The sequence below is a fragment of the Oryx dammah genome, unplaced genomic scaffold, assembly GCF_014754425.2.
Source record: "Oryx dammah isolate SB20612 unplaced genomic scaffold, SCBI_Odam_1.1 HiC_scaffold_16, whole genome shotgun sequence".
Lineage (NCBI taxonomy): Eukaryota > Metazoa > Chordata > Mammalia > Artiodactyla > Bovidae > Oryx > Oryx dammah.
In genome coordinates this window covers 48,578,639-48,599,134 of record NW_024070200.1, presented here as the reverse complement: position 1 = coordinate 48,599,134, position 20,496 = coordinate 48,578,639, and the positions used below count along the sequence as shown (strand labels likewise).

General features: G+C 50.9%; 1 protein-coding gene across 1 annotated transcript in view; it reads left to right on the top strand.

The window, feature by feature from the left end:
- ACAN (aggrecan) overlaps positions 1-19,464 on the top strand; it is a 67,839-nt gene extending 48,375 nt beyond the window's left edge. The window contains 7 exon segments of the mRNA XM_040257582.1: positions 1-2,257; positions 11,935-12,048; positions 15,187-15,345; positions 15,751-15,833; positions 16,926-17,070; positions 17,882-18,064; positions 18,569-19,464. Of these exon segments, the coding sequence (XP_040113516.1) occupies positions 1-2,257; positions 11,935-12,048; positions 15,187-15,345; positions 15,751-15,833; positions 16,926-17,070; positions 17,882-18,064; positions 18,569-18,645 (3,018 nt within the window). The 3' untranslated portion in view covers positions 18,646-19,464.
- Positions 19,465-20,496: the final 1,032 nt, after the last annotated feature.

The following is a 20,496-nucleotide window of genomic DNA, read 5'->3' as shown; positions in this document are numbered from 1 at the left end:
TCTGGAGTAGAGGACCTCAGTAGACTTCCTTCTGGAGGAGAGGATCATCTAGAGACTTCTGCTTCTGGAGTAGGGGACCTTAGTGGACTTCCTTCTGGAAGGGAAGGTCTAGAGATCTCTGCTTCTGGAGCTGGGGATCTTAGTGGGTTGACTTCTGGAAAAGAAGACTTGACTGGATCAGCTTCTGGAGCCTTGGACCTTGGCAGAATACCTTCTGTAACTCTAGGAAGTGGGCAAGCTCCAGAAGCAAGTGGTCTTCCTTCTGGATTTAGTGGTGAATATTCTGGGGTGGACCTTGGAAGTGGCCCATCCTCTGGCCTTCCTGATTTCAGTGGACTTCCATCTGGGTTCCCAACTGTCTCTCTAGTGGATACTACATTGGTGGAAGTCGTCACAGCCACCACAGCAGGTGAACTAGAAGGAAGGGGAACCATTGACATCAGCGGTGCTGGAGAAACATCTGGGCTGCCCTTCAGTGAGTTGGACATTAGTGGAGGAGCAAGCGGACTCTCTTCAGGAGCTGAACTCAGTGGCCAAGCATCTGGGTCTCCTGACATCAGTGGGGAAACCTCTGGACTCTTTGGTGTCAGTGGACAGCCCTCAGGGTTTCCTGACATTAGTGGGGAAACTTCCGGGCTTCTTGAGGTCAGTGGGCAGCCATCAGGGTTTTCTGGAGAAATATCTGGCGTGACTGAGCTTAGCGGACTGCCCTCTGGACAACCAGAAATCAGTGGAGAAGCTTCTGGAATTCTTTCTGGCCTTGGTCCACCATTCGGCATAACCGATCTGAGTGGAGAGGCACCCGGGATCCCTGATCTCAGTGGGCAACCATCGGGTTTGCCAGAGTTCAGTGGGACAACATCTGGGATCCCTGACCTGGTTTCCAGTGCTGTGAGTGGCAGTGGTGAATCTTCTGGCATTACGTTCGTGGACACCAGTTTGGTTGAAGTGACCCCAACGACATTTAAAGAAGAAGAAGGCTTAGGATCTGTGGAACTCAGTGGCCTCCCTTCAGGAGAGGTGGGTCTCTCAGGCACATCTGGGCTAGTGGATGTCAGTGGACTGTCTTCTGGAGCAATTGACTCCAGTGGGTTTACGTCCCAGCCTCCAGAATTCAGTGGCCTGCCAAGCAGAGTAACTGAGGTCAGTGGAGAAGCCTCCGGAGCTGAGAGTGGGAGCAGCCTGCCCTCTGGAGCATATGACAGCAGTGGACTTCCGTCTGGTTTCCCCACTGTCTCTTTTGTAGACAGGACTTTGGTAGAATCTGTAACCCAGGCTCCAACTGCCCAAGAAGCAGGAGAAGGGCCTTCAGGCATTCTGGAACTTAGCGGTACTCCTTCTGGAGCACCAGACATGTCTGGAGACCATTTGGGATCTTTGGACCAAAGTGGGCTTCAGTCTGGACTAGTGGAGCCCCGTGGGGAGCCTGCAAGTACTCCATATTTTAGTGGGGACTTTTCTGGCACCACTGATGTAAGTGGGGAGTCCTCTGCAGTGACAAGCACCAGTGGAGAGGCCTCCGGACTTCCAGAAGTTACGTTAATCACGTCTGAGTTGGTGGAGGGTGTTACTGAACCAACCGTTTCCCAGGAACTGGGCCAGAGACCCCCGGTAACATACACCCCCCAACTTTTTGAATCCAGTGGTGAAGTCTCTGCGTCTGGGGATGTGCCAAGGTTCCCTGGATCTGGGGTAGAAGCATCATCAGTCCCAGAATCCAGCGGTGAGACAGCCTATCCCGAGGCTGAGGTGGGAGCGTCTGCTGCCCCCGAGGCAAGCGGAGAAGCTTCCGGGTCCCCTAACCTGAGTGAAACCACCTCCACCTTCCATGAAGCTGATCTGGAGGGAATCTCAGGCCTGGGAGCAAGTGGCAGCCCCTCAGCCTTTCCAGAAGGCCCCACAGAGGGCTTGGCTACCCCAGAAGTGAGTGGAGAGTCAACCACCGCCTTTGACGTGAGCGTAGAGGCGTCAGGCTCACCTTCCGCCCCTCCCCTGGCTTCTGGAGACAGGACTGACACCAGCAGAGACCTGTCTGGCCACACCTCAGGGCTGGATATTGTCATCAGCACCACCATCCCAGAATCCGAGTGGACTCAGCAGACCCAGCGCCCTGCAGAGGCGCGTCTAGAAATCGAATCCTCAAGCCCTGTGCACTCAGGAGAAGAGAGCCAAACAGCCGACACAGCCACCTCCCCAACTGATGCTTCTATCCCAACCTCCGCAGGAGGGACAGATGATTCAGAGGCAACCACAACAGGTACAGTTGGAATTATTTTCCTTTAAGTGGGTCGGAATGATTCAGACTGTAGCATGGTAAGAAGCAGTGTAGACTCAAGGTTCTGAGCTGTGCAGGCTTGGGCGAGTTTCTTAACCTCTCTGAGCCTCATCTGTAAAACGGCAATAGTACCAGGGGAGAGTAAATGAGATGTAAATATGTCGAGAACAAGGCTGTATCTTTTGCACACAGTACACACTTGTAGGTTCACAATTGTTATGGTCACAGTAGAGTTACATCACACAAACATATGTGAACTCAACTATCTGGACTCAGCACGAGAAGTACTGTTTAGATAGTGCTGGAAATTATTCTCCTGCCCCTGGCCCATGGAGTGAGTGTGAGAAGAGAGAATGAATCTGCTGATGACATTTATGTGCCAATGTTTGCTTTGTGCAGGGTTAAAACCTGCACAGTTCAAGTTAACATGATGCATCAGTTCAGCTGTGTCCTGCCTTTGGACCCTGGGTCCTCGCCCCGACCCTGTGCAAGTAAACCCTCCTCTGTACTGTGGTGATGGTCTCGCCTTGACACAAACCCAGCAGCTGCTGGTTTTCCTTTATTTTCTGGGACCCCTTGCATCCCCCTGTGTACTGAGAGTCCAGTCAGAGAATTCAGCCCTGCCGGAAGCAGGGGCTCAGGAGGGAGAGAGTCCCCGGAAATCATATTGACCCAAAACCAGCCTTGTGGGTTTCTGTGGCCTGGGGCCCCACCCTGGAGGTCTTGGAGGCTGCACTGTAACCCAGGCAGCTACATTCTTGATGCCCAGCCTCTCCCTGGGGGTTGCAGCCTCTACCAGTTCCTGTGCCGAGAAGCCCTGTAGCGCTGGGACCTGCCAGGAGACGGAGGGACAAGTCATATGCTTGTGCCCCCCAGCCACACTGGCAAGCACTGCGACGTAGGTAAGACCCTTGGCGGCCATGGGGGTACAGACAGAAGGGTCGGGAGGAGGCGTCCGAGGTCACCTGAGGTGCAGGCTTCTTGTCACACTGGCATAGGAGAGTACATAGTGATATGTCGGGGTAGCAGCCACAGGATAAACATGCATGTCTTTCTAGAGGGTCTGTTGTGCATGATGGTGTAGGAGAAAAAAGTCATTAAATTGAGAAGTAGTTCTTTTTTTTTTTTTTTTTGTCAAGCCAATGATTGTTTTATGAGCAAAATCCAAAAGGTGCTTGAATTTTGAAGATAAAGCTGGAGACTTAAAAAAAATGTTGAGCTAGGGAGTGTATTGAAGAGAGCCAGTCATGCCCTGAAGTCCCTGGGAGGGAAAGTCTGAGGGTAGGCTGTCTTGCATCATGCAGAGTGGACCCCTCTGGGAAAGCCCCTCTATGCTTAGGCCTGGGTGGGGTTTGAGTACCTTTCTTGCCTTAAATGAGATGACACAGATAGAACTCATCACTCCCAGCTCCAGGATTCATGGCTGCAGGTCAGCTATGATCCAGCAGAGCTCCACCCTTGAGCACCCACCATGCTGGGGCCTCTGTTTGTCCAAGCAGCTTGTGAGATAAGTGAGGAGCCTGGGGGATCCTCTGACTGGAGGTGGCTCCCAAAATGAGATGATAGAATCTATGTGTCACTCCCTGAGCACCTGGAGGCCTGTGGCCGTGAGGACATTTCAGCTCATCAACATCACCACCCTTGAGGGAAGAAATACCCAGTTCCCTCCAAGCTCAGATTCTTGGATTAGCTCTCTGCACTGCCTCCACATCCTTACCCCTACTTGTGTCTGGAGTCAGAACTCCGAGACCCAAGGCCTTCCATTAAAGGGCTTCATCCCTAAGACACATGCAAAATGCCTTTATATCCTACACAAAGGTACATTAATATAGATACCAATATATATGTGCAATTACACAGCAAGGCCCCTCCAGGTAAATGAGTGCTGTACAAAGACCACGTTCATAAGTCCAGTTTGTTCTAAGTCCAAGAAAATTAGCCTAGGTACCCAACTAATACAATCGGCTATAGAGTACTGTACTGTAATAGGTTTATAATACTTTTCACACAAATAATACATACAAAACAAACACAAAAACAAAACATTTTTAATCACGCAGGACAGTACCTTGAGAAGTATAACACTGGCATACAGGCACTGGCATCGAGTGAACAGGCAAGAAGAGTTACTGACTGGAGGAGGGAGAGGAGGTGGGAGATGGTCGAGATGAAGGGTCGTCAGCAACAGGAGATGGAGGGCAAGCTGCCATGTCAGTCATGCCTGATGCTGACGGCACGGGTTCCATTTCCTTGCTGGAACCACATGCACGTTCGCATCGAAAGTTTGCAACTTGAAGGCTCACATGTAGGGAAATTACTGTGAATGAGTTATATACTCTTAATATATATACACTCTTAATATAAACCTGCTATATACTTGGCACTTACACAGGAAATGTATATATATAATATATATATATATATATATATATATATATGTATATACACACACACACACAAACAGGCTCTAGGGTATATACTATTCACTCTCTTCCCCTTTGGGATCAGCCTCTGCCCACAGGCGGGGGCCGTGACTGAGAACACTATAGTCCTCTGTGGCCAGAGAAGGTTGGTTCTCCTAGGAAGGTCCTGGCCTTTCTACCAAGGGGACAGTGCTTCCACTGAGCCATAGTGACCCCAGGGCTGTAGACACACCCCTCTGTCTCCCACCCCCACAGGGAAGGCAGAGCACTACCTCTGTCCTGGGAGAGACCACCGCTGATGAAAACTTGGAAAGACCTGGTATGCTGTGAAGCACACAGAGTCCTCAGTCTGCAGTAGAAGTGACTGTCTGGTAGACGTCTTGGCAGGTGTGCAGACACGTCCCCACTGCCAGGTCTGGGTGTGCAGGTGGAGAGCAGCAGGGCGCCCGTCTTGGGTGAAGTGCTATGGAGCTCGGCTCTGTCAGCCAGCCCAGCCTGGGTCAGCGAGGAACAGACTCAGGACCCAGCAGGGCTTCTGGGATGGGGGCAGCCACCAGGATCAGAGCCCCCTTGCCCTCTTTTAGTATCTTCTGACAACTCTCTCCATTCTTAGCAACTCCTTCTCCAACCTGATACTTGAAACAAAAATGGAACACTGGTATCAGAAGTCACGCAGCAAGGCTCGCATCCTGGCACCTCTGAAATTAGAAGTAGGTGACAATGGGCCTTAGCTAATCTGCTCTAAAGACACCTTTTCTTTAATCATGTATATTTCCAATGGGCGTTCCTTCCCACAGTTTCTTCCCAGGCAGCTCTGAGAGCCTGGTAATCATGTCCATTTGAAAGTGCAGCCCCTAGAGATTAAGCAATTTGCCTAACTCCACTGAGTGAGTCCATTCAAGAACTGAGGTCTTCAAAACTGTTCTGTTATGTGCATGTGGTAAGGGTGGCGGATAAAAGTGCAAAACACTCTGTAATTAATGCATATCCCAACCAATTGGCTCAGACGGTAAAGAATCTGCCTGCAGTACGGGAGACCTGGATTCGATCCCTGGGTCAGGAGATCCCCTGGAGAAGGAAATGGCAACCCACTCCAGTATCCTTGCCTGGAAATTTCCATGGACTGAGAAGCCTGGCAGGCTACATACAGTCCATGGGGTTGCAAAGAGTCAGACACACTGAGCAACTTAACTAACCAACTGGGTTAAAAGATGATTACAGTGACCAGTTGAGGAAACACTTTTATTATTTCAATTAACAATTAAATTAGATCTATTCAGTAATTACCTAATCAGTTGGCCATTTAGTTTGAGTTATATTGATAGGCATTATTGTAATAGCATATTACTAGTTCTTTTTCCGGGATATAATTTCCTGGTGGCAAAGAATATGCCTGCAATGCAGGAGACCCAGGTTCATCTCTGAGTCAAGAAAATCCCCTACAGAAGAAAATTACTACCTACTCCAGTATTCTTGCTTGGAGAATTTTTTGGACAGAGGAGCCTGGTGGGCTAGAGTCCATAGGGTCACAAAGAGTTGGACACGACTGAGCGACTAACAATTTCTAACACTTTTTGTATCGAAAACATTTGTGTGCTAATATCCAAGAAATGAATTTGTGATTTAAAAAAAAAAAAAAAAGAATTGAGGTCTTCACTGCTTAACACATCCAGCTGAATAAGAAACCTTCTCTTGAACATAACAACCAGTTGTTGGCCTTAAAAAGCTGGAAGCTAGATTTCAGGGGAACCAGAATGAAGAGTGGCTGTAGTATCACATTGGTTCAACTAGACACAGACGAGCCCTCGCTACCTCATTTGTAAACAGGGTCAAAGATGGTGGTTCTCTGCCTTAAGACTTGGTGCCTCGGTCCCACTCCTACAGACTGATTAGAATAGTCCTGTGGCCTTGGCACTGGGGTTTTTTAAACTCCCAGGCGACTCCAGTGTGCAGGTAGAGCTGAGAAACACTTTGCTGTGAGGATTAAGATCATCCATGTACATCTCACAGGTTCCCTTTTCTGTCTCTCATGCCACTGATTACGAAAAGCTTTGTCATCTCTAAAGAGCGAGTAGTAAGAATCATCCACGTGCAAAATCTGGCATCTCAATGCCCACCACAATACCCCTGGGGTCCCAAGTCACTCCTGTTCAATTTAACTCAAGACTTGGTGCTTCCAAAAGGACTGCAGATGGCATCCAGCATCCATCTGTCATGTGGCTCTAGAACCAGGAACTACAGGTTGTTAGAAGGCCTTATAGGTCTGCATCATCTTGTTTAGTCAGCATTCTGTAAACAAATTCTTGATAAATTATTAATTTGTACTCTTTACAGCAAAATAAATGCTTAATGAATACTCAGATTCTTTAGCAAGGCTTCCCAGTGGCACAGTGATAAAAAAAAATCTCCATGCTAACACAGGAGACAAAGGTTCAATCCTTGGGTTGGGAAGATCCCCTGGAGTAGGAGCTGGCAACCAGTATTGCCATACTGGAGATGGCACCCGCTCCAGTATTCTTATCTGGTAAATCCCATGGACAGAGGAGCCGGGAGGGCTACAGTCCATGAGATCGCAGCCAGACACGACCAGCGGCTGAGCACTGCTGCTACTACAGATTCTTTGGCAGTAAGCACTGAACTGGAGAGTTCCCTGGCAGTCCAGTGGATAAGACTCTTCGCTTCCACGGCAGGAGGTGCAGGTTTGATACTTGGTGGGGGAACTAAGGTCCCACAGGCCACGAGATGTGGCAAAAAAAAACCCAAGACTATCCTATTCCTATCAACTTAAAAAGCAGAAGCACTCTCCTCACTTCCATTGTTAACACAGTATTTCCTGTAGGAATTAGATTTCTGATCCTAAGGTTTCAGTCCTTGCAGCTCCTTAGAATCACCTGGGATACTTTATTATTTTTATTTATTTATTTATTTTTGGTTACCCTGAGTCTTTTGTTGCTGTGCATGGACTTTCTCAAGTTGTGGCAAGTAGGGGCTACTCTCGAGTGCTTGGGCTTCTCATTGCAGTGGCTTCTCTTGTAGAGCATGGGCTTTAGGCACACAGGCCTCAGTACTCATGGGTTTAGTAGCTGTGGCACACCAGCTTAGTTGCCCTGTGCCACATGGAATCTTCCCAGACCAGGGATCGAACCCACATCCCCTGTGCTGGCAGCTGGATTCTTATCTACTGTACCACTAGGGAAATGCTGGAATGCTTTTTAAAAGTGCCATACCTGGGCCTCACCATGAGCCATTCTGATTCACTTGGTCTGGAGAGGGACTCTGGTGGTGTTGGTAATTTTTTTTTAATCTAAAAATTAACTATCACAATGATTCTAATGGGCAGCTAAGTTTAAAAAATCAGATCTCACATTCAATTTCCTAGCAATCACTGGCATTGCCTGGATTTCTCTAAACTCCATGGTTAGAAGGGCATGAACTTAAATTTTAATCAGACTCTTTTCTGTTTTATTGACATTTTTCACTTTGTGGATTTGAGATTCTGATCTACAATCCGACACTGTCTCTTCCCCCAGTGGGGTGATGTTTGAATTCCAGTGAAACCTTATCCCTGGGGATTGGGGGAAATGCTTTCAAAGCAAGTAAAAATACAGGGTTACAAGTGAAGATACAAATTACATCTTGACTTGACATAACCAAGAAGTCCACAGGCAGATTTTAACAGGCAACTAATTGAATTTAAGAAGTAAGATATTAAAGTTGCATCCAAGATCAACCTTTAAAATATAAAAGACTTGACAGTATAAATAACTATACTTTAATCATGTTTATTTTTAAAGCTAATTGGAACTGATAAATATTCTGTTATAGTCCTTCTCCTGGAGTAGGAAATGGCAACCTGCTCCAGTATTCTTTCCTAGAGCATTCCCTGGACAGAGGAGCCTAGCAGACTACAATCCATGGGATGGCAAAGAGTCAGACACGACTGAGCACACACACATAGTCCTACTATCAATTGTGATATACCAGAAAGCAAGTATATATGTTCAGTTCTGTTCATCCTGATTGACCCTAGGTCTTTGCAGGGTGTGGAGCATCTGTTGAGCTAAGAAATTGCCTCTATGCTTCTTGAGGAGTTTTCTCCCCCCACATCCTTGTTCAGTAAAGTCATGTCCAGGGTCATCATATAGAGCCGCACAGGTTGTGCACTGAACAACTTGAGGGGTAGCACTCATACCAAGGTATTCATGAGTGGCAGCCCCTTTGGTTGGATATCACTTGAGTAAAAGCACCTGTCACTCAACTTTTTCTGTAAACAAAAGAAACTCTAAGTTGGATGTCTTGAGTTCTGACCCAGGCAACAGCTGGACAAGATATATTCAGGGTAGAGGCCTGAGTTCTCCAATTCAGAGGCCAAGGTGATTATTTGCAAGTATCTTTATTCCCATCACCTTTACCAGGGGTTCTTAGCTAGCGACATCACTAGAAAGCATTGTTCAGGAACAAAAAATCCCTTTTGGTTAGAATAGTGAAAAGCCGACTCAGAGTCCCTACTCAGTGATGACCTGTGAGCCCTTGGCTGGGGAGGCACAAATGGTAATGAGATGCTGAGATCCAGGACTCCAGTGTCTCTCTCTCTCCACATATAACAGAGGCCTGACTTTCATCCTCATGGTCTAATTCTCTCCTCCATCTCCTCCAATCTGTCTCCCCTCCTTACCAGCATGGGCAGGTCACTTCATTTGTTTTCTTATCTATAATATGACACAATGATATCCATGCTATAGGGACACTTGGAGGATAAGTGGTTGTGAGATATGGTGTCTGGCTCAGAGAAGATTCTTGGAAGATAATGGCTCCCTCTCTTTCCTCTCTTCCTTCAAATAGTCTGCCCAAAGCCCTTCCCATTCTCCATTTGCTGTCACCTTGTCTGGGGTCCCCAAAGTACAGCAAGGCCCAGCCCAACTGTTCTCATGGTTCCAGAAGATAAGCAATGTTCTAACTGCCTTCACTGAAAGAGGTGGGGCAAATCAGGGCCAGAATGGCTCTTCTAATCAGAGGAAGAGAAGAGGCACCACAGGCCTGAGTGACTAAAGAGAAGACCCCACTCAGGCTGTCCCGCCCTCTCCATACTGCCGACGGCCTAAGTTGCCCCAGTGCCGCTCACAAGCTCTCAGGTCTTCAGGATTATGGCCCTTCCTTCCCTCCTCATCTGTGAATCTTGGGCACTGTATGAAACAGCTTCTGAGCCCAGGAAACTAGTTCCTTGAGTTTCAGTCCCTGCAGCCTTCTCAGATTCTGTGCCCTGGCCAAACACAACAAAGGAAAACGCACTGTCCCAGGGTGCAGGCCACCTGAGGAGGGCAAGTGATGTAAAATAAGCCTCTGGGACCACTGGAGGCCACTGGGCCTGACCTCCCTTGGGCCTCTGCCCTCCCACCCTCTCCCCCATGGTTGGCCAGAGGCCCCAGGGTTGATGTCTAGCTCTTCTTCCCAAGGGCCACTCCCGTCCCTGCTCTGTACAACTGCTTTAGCGCCTACATTTGCTTAATACCCCCTTGCCCAGTGCTTCCCGTCTCCCATAATGATGCTAATGGACCAAAAGACAACAGTAGGAGCAAAAGAGCCTCCCCCAGCTTCTGCCCAGCCCACCGGCCTGACCTATTGCTGCTACTGCTGCTGCTGAGAATCCTGGTGCATGCTGGGAAGCCAAGTGCATGCTGGGATTTCAGCCCGTTCCTCCATGCATTTTGGTTTTGCTTGGAACAGTTTCAAACTTGGAACTGTTGGTTTCTAGCCCATGGTGTACAACTCCCTGAAATGAAGTCAAGAACTCTGTGGGAAGAGAGACCTCCCTGAGGACTTGAGATTCTCAGGGCCTCTCATGGCACAAACACAGCTCCGGTCTAGATGACATCAGTGACGCACTAGTGAAAAGGATCCAGAAGAAAATGCATTTATCTTCTTCTCAGAGGATTGACTTTAACAGTCTAGTCTGTTCTTTAGAAGTAAGAACTAAGTCCTGGAACATATTTAGGAAGGTGCCTACGTGGAGACCGCCCATCAACACATCAGGTCCTGAAGTTTGTATGAACATAGCTTTACACATCATGCTGACTTATAAGACAGTGGAATCTATTCATTCCAGAATTGTATGAATCCCCTGGGAAGAGGAGCTTCCAATACCTTTTGTCATGTTCTCAGAGGAAGGAACCCAGCAGGTGCCCTTGAAGAACGAATACAAAAAGAGCAGAAAGATCTTCTAGGTCTCTTGCTTCTCTGAAAGATACAGAAAGACTGGATAAGGAGTTCCAGTTCTCATCTTGGCTAATGGATGAAAATTTGAGGCAAAGGCCAATGACTTACCAGTATAAGTCCCACAAAGATGGATCACAAAGAACATCTTGGACCAGAAGAACAGAAGGAGAGAAGAGTCTTCTGGAGAACGAGGCTGATGGAGACCTGCCAGTATCCCAGGCTGGTGCTGGTGGCTGGCCACTTACTAAGCGCCTCACCAGCTTCCAACACTGGTCTCCCACTGGCCAGGATGCAACCCTTCTAGAAATCATGATTCACTGGAGATGTCCCTGTTTTGAGGCCTTTGGCTGGAAGAGAAGATTACATGGGGAGATATTAGACTGGGTTTCTGTTCCAACCCCCAAGATAACAAAGTTAGCTTCATCTTTATAAGATACTCCAGACTTTTATTTACTGAAGACAAAGAAGGTTCTGCAACCAAAAAAGAAATCTCGTGAATATTCCACGCTGCCATTTTCTCATGAACCTGTACTCTGCAAACCACTTCTAGCTTGTTTGTTCTAGTACTGCATGGCCTTGTCCTCTTTTCTTGGTTCAAAATGACAGAAGAAGTTAGGAAAAGAAAGAGCTCTAAGTTTCCAGTATTTGAATTCCAGCGTCCTTGCTCACTGCCATGTTGAGAGCCAATTCAGACCCCAAGGCCGCTTGAAATATAAGAGAAGACATCTGGAGGAACTCCAAGCTCACTCTCACAATAGGCCTTTGCCTTCAGAAGCCCCAGATCTCTGGCTCCAGTGCCCCAAGCTTGCCAGTCAAGAATCACACACATTGGAGAAAACCCTTGTTGGATCTTTGGGTCAGTGCTCCAAGATGGCGGCGGCAGCAGCAGCAGCAGCAACAGTTCTTAGGAAATCCAGGGCTGTGGAGAACCGCAGGGCTGGCCACCCATAAAGAAGCTGCAATGCAATTGAGAAGCTGGAGTTGCCGGCAGGAGTCCTAATGGTGGCCCTTGGTTTCTTGCAGACATTGACGAGTGCCTCTCAAGCCCTTGTCTGAATGGAGCCACCTGCGTGGACGCCATCGACTCTTTCACATGCTTATGCCTTCCCAGCTACCAAGGGGACATATGTGAGATTGGTACGGCCGTCTCGGCTTCAGCTAATGTTACTAACTGCTGCACCCACTCTTCCTCCCTTACCCTTCCCTGCTAACCACAGGTTCTAGGCCCTGGCTGGACTCCCCCCAACCCAAGATCCATCCAGGCAGCCACTTCCGGGGCCACAACTGAGAAGTCAGCCTCCCTCACTCTCACTCCTTCTCTCGCTGTTCCCCGTGGAAACCCTCCTCTGGTGCACTGGCTGACCTGACCGCAGAAGAGCCAGGCAGGCCAGGCCAGTCTGTGTTTTGGAAGGTGGGGCTCTAGAGGAAACTTTCAAATACTAACCTCCTCCAGGTCTGCCAGATGCCACCAGCAAAGTTGGTGCCTGCATCAGACTAAGAAGACAAAGCCAATGCCATGCGTTTGTCTTGAAAGAAGCTATGGGTGGGAGTCATTGGTCCTTGCTCTGGATGATGGCTCTGGATCCTCCCAGCATGCCCATGGGCTTGTGTCTGCCTGCCATATTGCCCATGGGACCTGAGTGGCCCCTCCATGGCCCGGGGAGCCACCGCGCCACACTGGCCAGGCTGACTTCTTCTCTGGCGAGAGCTGTGGTCGATCTGTCTGAGAGCTCCCATGTCACCAGCATGCTCAGGTCACGCATGCACAGGGACTGCTCCGTGTTGCCTTGTCATCATTGCCACCATGACAGCTGCCATGTCAACACCACTCCGGTCTGCACTTCCTTTCTCACTTCTTTATGCAAGGCAAAAGGCTGGTCAGAGAGAACAGAACCTCGTTGCATGGGACAGGAGCTGAGCTTCCTGTTCCTTCTTAAACAATTTTTTTGGGGGCCGGGGGGACACACCACGCAGCGTGTGGAATCTTAGTTCCTGACCAGGGATCAAACCCATGCCCCCTACACTGGATGAGCTTCCTCTTGCCAACCCCTCTGCTTCTGCATCGGGGCCAGGACCTGCCAAGGGGAGCTGTGGGCCAGGAGCTTCCTGAGGCCAGACTGTGCCTGAAGCTCTCTCACCTTTGGTGTTTCCTAGTCTCCCCATCCTCCTGGGTCTCAGGGCCACCCCAACTCAGAAAGGCTTGCTGTTGCTAGTAGCAATGATCCATGCAGAACTGGTAGTGTTTAGGGGCTCAAAGCCATTTACAATGAAACTTCAAGTTGGACATCCCAGAAGCTTCCAGACAGCAGCTGAAACTCCTAATCAGCATGGGAAAATAGTTTTGGAAGGTTTCAGGCTGGTGGAGGAAATTCTGAATGAAAAGGCTTGGCCTGGACCCTCCTTCTCTGCAGCTTCCCATCCTCCACCTTCACCCCAAGGCTCCAAGAAATTGGTGCAACGGGTCTTTTCTGGGGTGCGAGTGGAGAGTTACAAGGATTTTCTCCCCAGGGTGCCAGAATATTTGCCACTGGGAGAAGAATCTGGAATGTCCATGCAGACCACAGCTCTTGGGTGCCAGGCTGGGCAAGGAGGTGCCTGCACAGGGCTCTGCCTTCTGATGCAGCAAAGAGAGGGTGCTGCCGGAGCCCTGGAACTGGGCCCTGGGCCTGGACACCCAGCCGAGCAGGGCTGCCTCTCTTCTCCCGTCCAGTCCTGAGCATTCACCACCCGCAGTGGGTGCTTCCAACCTTGGCTGTAGCCCTGAGCCTTCTTGTAGCCTTCCTGGAGGTCTGTTGCTTATTTCCCCAGAGCCTCCATTTTGCAGGACCCTGGCTCCGCCCAGCTCAGCTATTCCCTGCAGCTTTGCCAGCCCAGCTCAGCCCTCAGGCCGCAAGGGGGTCCAAGAATTGACCCCTCAAGTCAGCCCTGGGATGATGTATGTGGTTTCCTTAGGTGCTCAGTTATCTCTGAAGCCTCTCCGCCTTTCTTTCCAAACCCTTTGGAGAAGTTGTTGGCAGCAGAGGGACCAGCAACCTCCTCCTAAGCACTTCCTGATGCTCTGCCTCCTTCAAAGACTGCTGGCCACGAACTCTTCTCTCTGTGTCTGTTTTCCAACCCTGCCAAGCAGTAGTGATCCTTTTCTTCCTAGAACTGCCCGACCAGAAGGCCGCCACACAGCCTGAGGGGTTCATGGCCCCACACTCGGCTCCAGGGCCCTAGGGACAGTCCTTCACCTGTGAGACACCAGGGGAAGAAAGAAGAGAGGATCTTGGAATTCCCTCTGTCCAGGGCTGTGCTGGTAGATGTTTAACAACTGGCTCTCAAAGAGGATGTGTAGCACCTGCCAGTTTCTCACTCCCACGAGGGCCAGGGAAGCTACCAATGTCATACCACTAAAGGCCAAGTTGGGGGACTTCCATAATGGTCCAGTGGTTAAAAGTCCCTGCTTCTACTGCAGGGGACATGGGTTCTATCCCTGGTCAGGGAACTAAGATCCCACATGCCTCATGGAGCAGCAATAAATAAATAAAAATAAAGGCCAAGTTGGGAAGACACACACCAGCTCTAGCACACCCCTGCCTCTGTCTGTCCCTCTAGACTGTTCCAAGAGCTGCACCTCAGTGCTTTCTCCTGAACTCAGAACCCATTATCAATATAGATTTAAGGGGAGAGAAGTCCCTCTTCTCATCTGCCACCAAGAAATAACACGAAAAACCAGGGTCCCTGGGTCATGGACCCCAAGCCAGTATTGCGTGCTCTCCTAGAGCCAACTCTGATCCAAAGACTTAGAGGTCTGTGTCTTCTTTGGACCAAAGCGGACTTGGTTCTCCTCCTCTGTCCCCACCCAAGCTTCCATTCCATGCCCCCAGCACTTCCTGCTCCTGCCACCTGCACACACTCCCCTGCCACCCCCTCTCTCCCTGAAGCCCCTCAGAGTCTCCTTAAGTTGTCCTTAAGCCTCAACACCTCTTACTTTCCCACCTCTTTTTACCTGGCCTGCTGAGCTCTGCCAGTCCTGCGGAGCAGGCATCAACAGGAGAAAAGCTTCGGGGGTGGGAGGCGATATCAGAAAAAGAGAGGGTCCCTGGCATTTCCCAGAGGCCTCTGGGGGATGAGGGGTGGGACCAGGCCTCTTGGCTTCCCACTTGAGCCTCCATCCAGTGGGGCCTCTCCCTGCCTTTCGGGGTGTGACGCAGAAGGCAGGATGAACACAGGAACCCACCACCCCTAGTCGGCCCCCTGGCCCTCTCCTCAAGCCCCTGCCCTGTATTACAGACCAGAAGCTGTGCGAGGAGGGCTGGACCAAGTTCCAGGGCCACTGTTACCGCCACTTCCCCGACCGGGCAACCTGGGTGGACGCCGAGAGCCAGTGCCGGAAGCAGCAGTCACACCTGAGCAGCATTGTCACCCCTGAGGAGCAGGAGTTTGTCAACAGTGAGTTCAGTGGCCCTTATGGGCCCAAGAGGGGAATGGCCATGTAAGCCAAGGGCCTCCCTGGCCAGCAGTCAGTGGACTTGGGCCCAGTGGGGGCAGCGGGGAGGGAAAGGGGGCATTTCCACAGGCTGAGGGGCCAGTGGTTCTGACTGTACCCAGGACAGCCCACAGTCTGTCAGAGTCAGCCTCAGACTAACCCTGTCGTCAGTCTATGTTAGCTCAGGGAGGTGGGCCCAGGTGCACTGCAAGCATGCATGTATCATGACCCTTGTCAGGACCCTGGAGGCAGGTGGCACGCTCCTAAGCACCCACCCAGCTCCTGCGACCCCTCTGTCCCCCCTGTCTCGATTAACCAAGTTTCTCCCAGATACCTTCAGGTGCCCGATATCCATGCCCTTTCTCTAGACAATGCCCAGGACTACCAGTGGATCGGCCTAAATGACAAGACCATCGAAGGGGACTTCCGGTGGTCAGATGGACACTCCTTGGTGAGTTCTGCTGGGGGCATCCAGGATAGTTGGTGGCCCAGAGAGGATGAAGGAAGACCCCCACCCAGAGACAGACATGTTCAAATCATATGCAAACGTTCACTGAGCAGGTGCTAGACCAGGAGCCCTGAGGTCGAGATTATGTCTTGTTCGTCTCACCTTTAGAGACTAGCCCAAGACTGGACACCTGAAAAATAACATGAAGGGAAGGGTGGGGATGAGGAAGGCAATGAATGAATGAGGGCAAATCACCAAGAGGGTAGGTATGCATGTATGCATGCTCAGACGCCTCAATTGTCTTTGACTCCCTGTGGCCCTGTGGACTGTAGCCTGCCAGACTCCTCTGTCCATGGGATTCTCTAGGCAAGAATGCTGGAATGGATTGCCATGCCCTCCTCCAGAAGGTCTTCCCAACCCAGGAATCGAACCCATGTCTCCTGTATTAGCAGGCAGATTCTTTACCCACTGAGCCACCTGAGAAGCCCCCAAGAGGAAGGTTTAGAGAGGTTCCTTGCCCACAGAGCACTAGAGTCCACACAAGGAGGTAGATAGACAGAAAGCAACATAGATGCCAGTTGAACAGTATACGTAGTAAATAATGAAGATCAGTAAAGGACCTCAGGGAAGACTTGCTAGAAGAGGCAAATGTCAACTGCGTCATGGCTCTGTTATGGCCATGGGAAGAGGAGCAGCTACAACAGAGGAAAGGGGCCTCGTTTGTCTGCAGTCAGGCTAGAGGGAGAAGCCTGGAAAGGCAGAGCCTGGACATGGGAACAGTAGCTCTACCACCCAGTCCTGCCCAAGCCTGGCAGCCTGGTGACCAGCCCCCCTGGCCCATATGGAAGAGGAGATTGGCATCAGCTCATTAACAAGGACTGTGAACCCGGGGTCTTCTGAGTTCCTGACAATGACCCAGCCCGGTGGTGTGACCAAGGCCCTCCTTGGAGGGCCCGTGAGTCCCACGGCACCACCAGACTCCCCACAGTCTTTGTGCCATGGCCAGGAAGGGGCTGGACAGGGAGTGAAAGCAGGGGTTAGGCAGGCTGTCCCACTCCTGCCCTCTGCTCACCCCTTCCCCATTCCCACCCACAGCAATTTGAGAACTGGCGCCCCAACCAGCCTGACAACTTCTTTGCCACTGGGGAGGACTGCGTAGTGATGATCTGGCATGAGAAGGGCGAGTGGAACGATGTCCCATGCAATTACCAGCTGCCCTTCACCTGTAAAAAGGGCACAGGTAAGTGGCAGCATGGGAGGGGTCCCACAAGGACAGACTCAAGACCCCAGGTTCCTGCTGTGTGACCTGAGCCATGTCACCTGGACTCCTGGCTGCTGGCATCACTCACCTGCCCAAGTAGCAGATTGGAGCTGACCTGGGGGGCAGGGGCCTTGCCCCATGCCAGCATCCCAGAGCCAAGGGAAAGGCTCAGCCCACTAGGGACAGGGAGAGGGTGAAGGCTAGAGGACAGAGCCCCCTGCACACACAGTGCCCTGGGTATCAGCACAGAAAGTTACCCACAGTTGCACATGAGTTGGGAGCTTCCCTCTCTAGGATCCCAAGTCCATCAGTCGCACGAGTTGGAGTTGTCAGGCCTTAATCCTTGGCTTTGAGTTTGCAGACTTGGAGGTGTGGCTGGAACACTCGCCAGTGTTCCTGCTTCTGGCCTGGTGCCCCTCTCCTCGCCCCCAGCCTCCTTTGGTTCCTCCTTCCCTTGCACCACCGTTTTCATAGCCCATTATCATAGCGAAGTCACAGCCAGTCTGCCTGGCCTTCACCCTCTTTCCCAACTCCTCATCCTTTTATTCCCTTCCTGCTGCTCTAAATCATTGAGGAGCCCAGATGTCAGAACCAATGGCTTCCAGATTCTCAGTGCAGAGTGAAAGTGCCCCTCCTCCACAGGCAGGGCTCATGGCCGGGTGTCCAGGCTCCCCACCCCTTCCTTGAACTCTGAGCTGGCTCCCCACAGCCAGGGGGACCACACCAGCTCATCACAGGGCATCAGGGGAGACCCTCCAAGAGCCCTTTCTGAAGGATGTTTGCCCCTCAGTGGCCTGTGGAGAGCCCCCTGTGGTGGAGCATGCCAGAATCTTCGGACAGAAGAAGGACCGATACGAGATCAACGCCCTGGTGCGGTACCAGTGCACCGAGGGCTTCATCCAGCGCCACGTGCCCACCATCCGCTGCCAGCCCAGCGGGCACTGGGAGGAGCCTCGGATCACCTGCACAGACCGTGAGCATTACCCCACACAGCATTAGATCTGGCCAACACATCCTCCTCCCTATCCCCCACTGCCAACACCATCGAGGGCTCTGTCACAGATGTCCCCTTCCCCCGGGGAGGTTCACTTTCACTGAGAGGGGGAAGGTGAAGGCGAGTGCCCTACTGTCCTTTTCAACACCCACCCGAAGCCCCCTGTTATCAGTCGCTCCGTCGTGTCCGATTCTTTGTGACCCCATGGACTGTAGCCCGCCAGGCTCCTCTGTGCATAGGATTTTCCAGGCAAGAATACTGGAGTGGGTTGCCATTTCCTACTCCAGTATTCTAGCCTGAAGCCCCTTAGCCCAAGGTGGTTCCAAGAAAAATCAAAACCAAGAAGCAGGTAAAACCTCAGGCTGCCTTCATGAGCCCATGGTTTCTACAGGGAGGGGATTGGCAGAGAAGGATTGGGGGAGGCTGGGCTGGCCTGCTTTCTTCCGAGTTCACCCAGATTTTTCCATTTCCCTTGCACCCCAGCCGCCACCTACAAGCGCAGACTACAGAAGCGGAGCTCACGGCCCCTGAGGAGGAGCCGCCCCAGCACGGCCCACTGAGAGGAGCTTCCCAGACGTGCCCAGGACACTGAGCCCAGAAGCCTGGCCAGGCTGACACCCCATCCGGATGGTGTCCTCTCCTTGTCGCTTTCTGTCATATAAGGAATTCCATTAAAGAAGGAAAAAAAATAAACCCCACATTGTGTATGCACCCGCCCACCCCCCCAAATCGCCAAATCTGCATCTAATGTTCCCCCCAAACGCCAAAGCAAAGCAAACGTATGGTAACCCGTGGACTGAAGTTTAGAGACGTTCCTTCAATCTCCCATCGTGCATTTCCAGGGACCAGCACAGGGACAGGGGGAGAAGGGAAGGGGTTAAGTTAAATAAAGAAGATTATTTTTTGTTTCCTGACTTTATCCAAGAGCAGTGCAATCGTTGGTTCTTTCACCTCCAGGGAGAGCTAGGGAGGAGGGAGGAGGGGCAGAGAGACCCGAGGGCTGAAGAACTCTGGAACCGCAGCTGAATGTATTGGATAAGATGGAGTTCATCTGTGTCGGGGAGAAGCCCAGGGGAGAGGGGGCGCCTTCCAGCCCACTGAGAGCGAGCCATCAAGGGATCTTCGAAGCATGGGGGTCGGATTCCCTCCAAGGGTCCCTCCTCCAGAGTCCTCTCACCTGGGTCTGCCACCCAAGCAGGTGTCCATCTCGGCAGGGCTGGGTCGGGGGGCACTTCCTTCCCTGTGGGAGTGTCACCCACCCCTCCCCCCACCTTTCCCCACCCCCCGGGACCGTGCAGGCACCAGGGTTCCGTGCACCTATTTATATTTTTGAAAAGTAAAGATTATGATAATTATAATAATAAAGACATTGGAAGAGATCTATTTCTTTTCTTTTCCCTTCTTTTTCTTAAAGAGAAGGCAACCATGGTCCAGGATCTACTGAGAAGTTTCTTAGGAATGGGGACACACTTTGATCAAATGACTCTAAATTTGTGTGAGTCCTGTTTGATCAGAAGGCCTGGGACAGTCACACCTCTGGTGCTCTGTTCTACAATGAGTTCCTCTGTGTGTGTGTGTGTGCATGTGTGCGTGTGTGTGTGACAGCCAAGAGGTGCTGTGTATGGATCTTTGAGTTGGCACGCTGTCAGAGTAACTCCAGTCAGACTTCTGGCCACTTTCCATAATTTGGTCCTTTGATTTACACTGTTTGCTCACACAAGAAGAGTCGATTTATAGAGTGAGTCCAAGAACAGAGGCAAAATCAGGATTTATAAGAGGAAAGAAAAAGAACTGCAGACAGTCTGGGAATAGTGAATCTTGTTTATACATTTTTGGGGTCAAATGGGTTAGCTAGCCACTAGCACAAAGGTCTGGGCATCCTGCCCGTAAGTAGGCTGTAGGTTATCAGTGAAAATGCTTTCAATTGTTTATGTATTTCCCCCAACAGACCTTGCGTGGAGCTGGGCTGTGTGTGCCAGACAGTTACCACCCACCAGCCTCCTCCCTGGAAGGTCAGGTTAGTGCCACTCCCTCATCATCCTTGCTCAACGGGCACTGACTCTGTGTGGAAGTGTCTGATGTTGGTTGTTGACGGCAGAGAGTCCCCCTCCAATGTGGGAGACCGGGGTTCGATGCCTGGGTTGGGAAGATCCCCTTGAGAAGGGAATGGCAGCCCACTCCAGTATTCTTGCCTGGAGAATTCCATGGACAGAGGAGCCTGGCAGCCTATGGTCCATGGGGTCACAAAGAGTCAGACACAACTGAGGGACTAACACTGGTGCTGGTTAGCATGTGCCAGTGTGAGTCTGCTGATGTCTCTTTGGGTGTGTACTTGTGTGGTTGAGTGTTTGCTGGTGAGTATTTTTATGTGCCCAGGTTACCTACAACTCTGGAAAGGATCCGTGGACAAA